The sequence below is a fragment of the Balaenoptera musculus genome, chromosome 19 (genome assembly GCF_009873245.2).
Source record: "Balaenoptera musculus isolate JJ_BM4_2016_0621 chromosome 19, mBalMus1.pri.v3, whole genome shotgun sequence".
Taxonomy (NCBI): domain Eukaryota; kingdom Metazoa; phylum Chordata; class Mammalia; order Artiodactyla; family Balaenopteridae; genus Balaenoptera; species Balaenoptera musculus.
The window spans coordinates 8,335,398-8,342,562 of record NC_045803.1 but is presented as its reverse complement, the minus strand read 5'-3'; the positions used below and the strand labels follow the sequence as shown (position 1 = coordinate 8,342,562).

Here is a 7,165-nt window from a genome sequence, read left to right as displayed (position 1 = left end):
TATTGCAGTGTTTGGAATAAACTATGTTTTTATGCCTCCTCAAGCCCAGTGTGAGCTCCGTGTCTGTCTCTTAGTCCCCCTCAAGCTTCTCTGGAGGAAATAAAAACAGAAAAGTCCCATAGAGGAAGAGGGGGCAGAAAGAGAATTCCGGCAAGAACAGAGACCCTGGAGGGATGTGGGAGGTAAAGACTCAAAGAGGCGGTGAGAAAAGACCCTAAGAAGAGAAGGGCTGAGAAGGGGTTGGGGTGGAAGGAGAAGGGGGACAGAGAACTCAAGAAAGATCTGGGATCAAAACTTTTCTAGGATCAAGTCTAGTGTCCCATTCCTATGGCAACAGGTAATGAGGCTTGCTAGGTTCTGAATATCCTGTTCATGCAAGCGAGGAGAGTGTCTGTTATACCCCAGTCAATCCACGTATCTTGAATTCCGTTAATCTCACCAATGAGAACCTATTTCTAACATTTCATTATGCCAATTAGCCAAACCTCTGGTGCTGATGGGCAATAAAAAGAGCGGAAGCACTTGTAATAGCTGCCTCCAGAGGGTGGACTTTCTGATTAAGTGCTTGCTGACCAGAGCTGCAAGGTGAAGGCCTGGTTAGGCAACTGACTGCCCCTAGAGGGTAGATTCAACCAGCTAATTTACACATATCATCCTGTCTACACTTAACCATTTTGAAGTAAATTAAAGCCTTCATAACAAGGAGGGGAGAAGAAACCGGCTTTATGGGTCCTCAGGGAGCAGAAACCTAGTCTCCTTGCCAGGAAGGGCTCTTATTTGCATACACGAATAATTAATTAAGTGGAAAGAAGGGACTGGGAGTCAAAGGTGGAAGGGAGAGTCGGGGCTTGGAGCTCCTCTAGTTGATGGGGAAAACAGGCCTCCTGCAGAACTACAACTCCCAGGAGGCCTTGCCGCTGCTCTGCGGCAGAGCGCCCCAAAGTCATGGGGAGGGTATGGTTTCCCCGGATCTGCAGGCCTCGCTAGCCAGGCCAGGACGCAGTTACCTTAGCTCTCCTTCACCCCTCTCCCCATTGCCCTCTCTAATTGGTGAACGAGGAGGTTTCCAAGGTAACCGCGCAGTAGGGAGGATCCTCACAAGAAGGGAAGCGAGACCCGGAAGTGACGCTCTTACCTCGCGCCGGCGGCGGGAGGCTCCAAAGATGGCTGCGCGCAAGGGTCGGCGGCGCACGTGTGAAACCGGGGAGCCTATGGACGCCGAGTCCCACGACGCAGCGTCCAAGGGCCCGGCCCAGGTCTACCTACCCGGCCGGGGACCCCCGCTGCGCGAAGGAGAGGAGCTGGTCATGGACGAGGAGGCCTACGTGCTGTACCACCGAGCACAGACTGGTAGGCCTGGGCACCCGGACTCCTGCGTCCTGAGGAAGGAGGGGACTGGAATCCTGGGTCCTGAGGGGGGAGTTGGTCCTGAGCTTTTAACTTAAGAGGCACTCTGAAAGAGAAGATTGGGGTGTAAGAGGGTTGACATCACGCTCAAGAGGACTGAGATCCCTCTGCCCCATCCTAATTTTCCAACTCCTCCGTCCATCCCCAGGCGCCCCCTGTCTCAGCTTCGACATAGTCCGGGATCAGCTGGGAGACAACCGGACCGAGCTTCCTCTTACACTTTATCTGTGTGCTGGGACCCAGGCCGAGAGCGCCCAAAGCAACAGGTGAGTAAGAACTGACGTTTTCCCAGGACCAGGGACCTGAGCCACCAGCTCCCTCTTCCTCGGGACCTAGAAGTCGGGGTTTCCAGCCTCCTCCCACCCTCCTTACTAAGGATCCTGGCACCCGGTGCCTCATTCATGCCACACCTCCCCCAGATTGATGATACTTCGGATGCACAATCTGCATGGGACAAAGCCCCCGCCATCTGAGAGCAGTGACGAGGAGGAGGAGGAGGAGGATGAAGAGGATGAAGAAGAGCGGAAGCCTCAGCTGGAGCTGGCGATGGTGCCCCATTATGGCGGCATCAACAGAGTTCGGGTAAATACAGCACCAGCAGCCTGCCCTGCGTTCTCTGGAGCACACCCCCCCGCACCCATGCCCTTCAGCTTTTAGAAAAGCACCTGGCACGTAGTTTTATATATTATGGTAATTGTCAGTATGTGCTAGATGCTATAGGGTTGGGTTTTTTTTCAGCAAGCATCATTTGTACCAAATTGATTATTTATTTATTTACTTATTTATTTGGCTGTGTTGGGTCTTAGTTGTGGCACACGGGATCCTTCATTGTGGTGCGAGGGCCTCTCTAGTTGTGGCGCGGGCTGTAGAGCACACGGGCTCAGTAGTTGCGGCAGGCGGGCTCTCTAGTTGAGGTGCGTGGGCTCTATAGAGCAAGCGCGGGGGCTTAGTTGCCCCACGGCACGGGGATCTTAGTTCCCCGACCAGGGATCGATCCTGTGTCCCCTGCATTGGAAAGCGGATTCTTAATAGAGGAATATTTTTTAATGTTCTTTCCTCTTCTGTAAAACGGTGAGAGTCACAAAGCTTACCTGATGGGTCCGGTGTGAGGATAAACTGAAATGACATAAAGCGTTATTTCAATAACTGGAAGTTTTTCAGGTGTCTAGAAACAGCGCTTGGCTGTAACTTGAGATATATGTTTTCTCTTACTGCTCAGGGACTCTTGTGGGCTTGGGGGTTACTTTTGTGCTTCAGAGTTACAGCCCCTTCTAATCAGGTTGATGTGAGAATTAAATGAGATGCTGTGTGTATAGTACTTGGAGCAGTGCTTGCCTCATAGTTCTTGAGAAGTATTTCCATTAAAGTATTACCATGTCTCAGGTACTGTTTTAGACCGTGGGGAGTTAACGGGGTGCAAAAGGTCTCTGGCTCCTTGAAACTTACATACCAGTGGGAAAGGGAACAAGAAGAAACTAAGCATATGTGTATATGTCCAAAGATGGTAAGTATTGTGGAGAAAAATGAAACAAGGTAAGGGAGTTAGTGTCTTCTGGAGTGGGGTTGCCTCTTTAAATAGTGTGGTCAAGGAAGCATTCACTGATAAGGTGCCATTTGAACAGAGATCCGCAGGAAATGAGGGAGTGAGGCAAGGATATCTGTGGGAAAAGGTTTGCGAGCAAGGAAATAACAAGTGCAAAGGCCCTGGGGCAAACTGAGGAGTTCTGAGGGAAGCTGGGGAGAACAGTGCTGAATGGATGAGGGGGAGAGTGACAGGGTGTGGCAGGTGGGCACGGAGGAGACATTGTTTAGGGCCTTGTAGGCCAGTGTAAGGACTTGGCTTTTACTTGGGGAGAAATTGGGAACTGTTGGAGGGTTTAGAGCGAAAGATGGCTGGGATCTGACTTGTGTTTTAAAGGGATCCCTCTTACTGCTGTATTGAGAATAGACTGCAGGGAGGCAAGGGCAGAAGGACAGTCCTGTGAGGAGGCCAGTACAGGAATGCAGAGAAGGGTGACTTCGGTAGTAACACGAGTGGCGGCAGCAGAGGTACTGAGAAAGGATTGGAAGTGTGGCATTTTGGGTGGAGCCAGCATAGGTGGTGGGTGTCAGGAAGGAGAGACAAGTGGGGAATGAGTCCTGCGGTTTGGGGCCCAAGGTGGGACCTCCAGGGAGGAGTAGGTGGCAGTGGGCAATTAGGAACTTGGCTTTGGCCTTGTGATGTCTAAACAGTCAGTTCGATGTGAGCCTGGAGTTGAGGAGAGAGGTCAGGGCTAGGGGCTACTGGAAACCTTGAGGCTGAACAGGATCTCCTAGTGAGCAAAGGTACACAGGCAGAGAGATCCGGAGACAGGCCTGTGAGCAGCCTACATTTAGACAGTTACAGAGACCAGGAGCCTGAACACACTTCTGGGGGCTGGTGGAATAACAGCGTCGATTCCTGGGAGTCCAGAAGGAGTTTTGTCCTCCCCCCACCATCATCTCTACCACAGGGTGGGGAGTTGTCCGGGGTACCAGGCTGCTCTTGCAGGCCGTGATTCCATTCCCGCAAAGGTTTCTGGGAGTTGTAGTCCCAGCCCTGGGTCGGGGGCGGGTCTGAGGAACTGCAGTTCTGGTTCTGGGGGATGCTGGGGGCTGTGGTCGCCACCTGGAGCCTCCTGTCCCTCTCACCTCCGCTCCCCTTCTCCCTCCCCTGCAGGTGTCGTGGCTGGGTGAGGAGCCAGTGGCTGGGGTGTGGTCAGAGAAGGGCCAGGTGGAGGTGTTTGCGCTGCGGCGGCTTCTGCAGGTGGTGGATGACCCCCAGGCCCTAGCGACCTTCCTCCGGGATGAGCAGGCCCGCGTGAAGCCCATCTTCGCCTTCTCTGGCCACATGGGCGAGGGCTTTGCACTCGACTGGTCCCCTCGTGTGCCCGGTGAGTTCCTGGGGTGTGCAGTTAGCCCTGAGGGCTGGGCAGGAGCAGGGTCTACAGCAGGGGTGGGTGCTAAGGTGGGAGTGAGCCATGGCCGGGCGGGACAGGGTCGTGTCCTGACTCCCCTTCGCAGGGCGCCTGCTGACCGGTGACTGTCAGAAGAACATCCACCTCTGGACGCCTACGGACGGCGGTTCCTGGCATGTGGACCAGCGGCCATTCGTGGGCCACACACGCTCCGTGGAGGACCTGCAGTGGTCTCCAACCGAGGACACGGTGAGGGAGGACTGGGGGTCTGGACTCCTGGGGTGGGGAGGGGGGCAGGTCCTACTAAGGGGGTCACTGAAAGAGGGTAGCCCATCCCTGGACCCCGGTCCCAAAGTGGGGCGGGGGTACACCAGGGTGCCTCAGACTCTGCCTTGTCCAGGTATTTGCCTCTTGCTCAGCTGATGCCTCCATCCGCATCTGGGACATCCGGGCAGCCCCCAGCAAGGCCTGCATGCTCACCACCGCCACCGCCCACGATGGGGATGTCAACGTCATCAGCTGGAGCCGCCGGGAGCCCTTCCTGCTCAGCGGCGGGGATGACGGAGCCCTCAAGGTCTGGGACCTGCGGCAGTTCAAGGTACTGTCCCAGCTGGACGCCTGGGGCGGGAGAAGCTCCTGCTACCGGAGGCCACTAGGATTTGTGGGTTTTCCCTCCCGAGATGGTTTATACACCAACACTGGGAAGGCCCTGTGAATTGGGGTCCAGATGAGGAAACAGGCTCCGCGAGAGGAAGGCTTGGGGCTGCTGTGGGGTCGCTCCCTCTGCCATCTGGAGATCTGACACGAGGGAAGGGGCTGGGTGGCGGAGACTACGGCTCTCATCTGCCCGCGGGGAGCCATGCGCCGGCCGTGCTGCCCAGGGGCTCAAGGGCTTCAGAAGACGGTCGTTTTTCTTTCCGTGGATTTTGTAGAATCAGCTGAGAACAGAGCCCAGCTCACTCATTTTGGGAGGGGGAACTGAGGGCCAGAAGGGACAGGAGCAGATAGGATGTGACCACCTAGCTAAGCGTTGACTCTGCAGAGCTGAGAGGGTCTCCAGGCAGGAGAAGTTGCAGCTCTTGGCCTCCCTCTGGACAAAGCCGTGACTTCATACACCTCTGGACCTTCCCGGGATCATCTTTTTACTCCCCACAATGTAATGAATTCTACAGAATCAGCCCTGGGGAAGCTTCTAGAAATGGATTCCAGCCCCCCAGTTAGGTGCATGGCCAGGTCACAGGGCCAAAGTGGATTGGCCACTGGAACGTTGGAACCACTTCTCCAAATGAGAGAGACCCCAACCCCCACCAGCACCTTTGCTTTAGTAAAAGTGTCGTTCTTTGCCTCAGCCTCTCTGGAGCCTGGGAGTCATGCCACTGCCCCCTTTAAGGCCTTCTAGAATCAGCGGGCAGAGCACTTGCGGAACCACGCCTTCCTTTTATAGGGAAGGAAACTGAGGCAGGCCCAGGGAGGAGCAAGTGTTGTGGTTTTGTGGCCTGGAGCTGGGAGGGGCTTCTTTGCAGGTGAAACCACAACTCCCAGCAGCCCCTGGGACATCACACCTTTATTACCAGCTGTACTTTGCGCTCTGTCCCTTTCAGAGAACCTGGGTTTGTGGGGGGCACAAGGGGTGGAGCCCTGGTTGAACCCTAAGGCTGGAGAGGGGTGGGGGGTCTCTGCCTGGGTCACCCCAGGCGTCAGGCTGAGGGGCTCAGAGGCCCTGACTCCCATCTTCCCGTAGTCTGGCTCCCCGGTGGCCACCTTCAAGCAGCACGTGGCCCCCGTGACCTCCGTCGAGTGGCACCCCCAGGACAGTGGGGTCTTCGCGGCCTCGGGTGCAGACAACCAGATCACACAGTGGGACCTGGCGGTGGAGCGGGACCCCGAGGCCGGCGACGCGGAGACTGACCCTGCGCTGACAGACCTCCCCCAGCAGCTGTTGTTCGTGCACCAGGGCGAGACAGCCCTGAAGGAGCTGCACTGGCACCCGCAGTGCCCCGGGCTCCTGGTCAGCACCGCCCAGTCAGGCTTCACCGTCTTCCGCACCATCAGCGTCTGAGGCCGGCGGGGCCGCATCTATCTGGCCCTCCACTTGGGGACTGAAGTTGAAGTTCATTCCCCTGGGAGGGACTCGTTCAGATCTGTTGGCCAGCGCTTCTCCAGAAAGACTTAGTTTGGCCCATTGGCTGCCGTGACGGATTCTGTTTGACTTATTGTTCTTTGAAAGGACTCGGTTTGGTCCGATGCCCCCCTTGCCGAAGGATATGGTTTGATCCGTGGCTCTAAAACTAGGGCTTGGTTTGCTCCCACGACTCCTCCAACCAAAGGACTGGGTTTGACCCATGGCCCTGTAAGACCAGTGGGTTTGACTCTGGTGACCCCTCTTGCCCAAAACCTTGGTTTAGCCCAGTGACCCCCCTCCCACCCCCACCTGTCAGAAGACTGCATTGGCTTTTTCCCAGATGGTCCTGGCGTGGCCTGTGTTGCTGTGGACACTTTGTCAGCTGCAGCACTTGGCGTGACCCTTTGACCTCTCTGCCCCTGGCCTCCCCCAGGGAACCCAAGTGCTTTACAGTGGCTGGACCAAATTCGAGGAGTGGGTTCCTGCAGCAGAATTCGGCCCTTGTTTTCCTGCCAACTGTGTTTGGCCACGACTTCCCAGGGAGAGGCCGCGTGGGGCCTTCTCCCCTCCTCCCAAAGGCAGGCACCGTGCAGGGGGGGAGAGTCGGGGGCTCCTGAGGGGCAATAAAGGACCAGAATGAGGCCTGGAGTGTGTGAGACTCGTCCTTCTGGCCGCTGCCTCATGAGGAGGAGGGAGGACC

At 56.2% G+C, this 7,165-nt stretch overlaps 1 protein-coding gene across 2 annotated transcripts; it reads left to right on the top strand.

Annotated features, from left to right (window-relative positions):
• The first annotated feature begins 1,127 nt into the window (after positions 1–1,127).
• Positions 1,128–7,106, top strand: GRWD1 (glutamate rich WD repeat containing 1). 2 transcript variants are annotated; one of them, XM_036834475.1, is made up of 7 exons: positions 1,128–1,350; positions 1,556–1,673; positions 1,827–1,989; positions 4,106–4,319; positions 4,450–4,592; positions 4,718–4,941; positions 6,085–6,275. In XM_036834475.1, the coding sequence occupies exons 1-7, from the start codon at positions 1,164–1,166 to the stop codon at positions 6,128–6,130; spliced, it is 1,095 nt and encodes a 364-aa protein (XP_036690370.1). In that variant the 5' UTR covers positions 1,128–1,163; the 3' UTR covers positions 6,131–6,275. The 2 variants fall into 2 exon arrangements, with proteins under 2 accessions (XP_036690370.1, XP_036690369.1); XM_036834474.1 differs by having other exon boundaries at positions 1,129–1,350; positions 4,744–4,941; positions 6,085–7,106.
• The last annotated feature ends 59 nt before the right edge of the window (positions 7,107–7,165 follow it).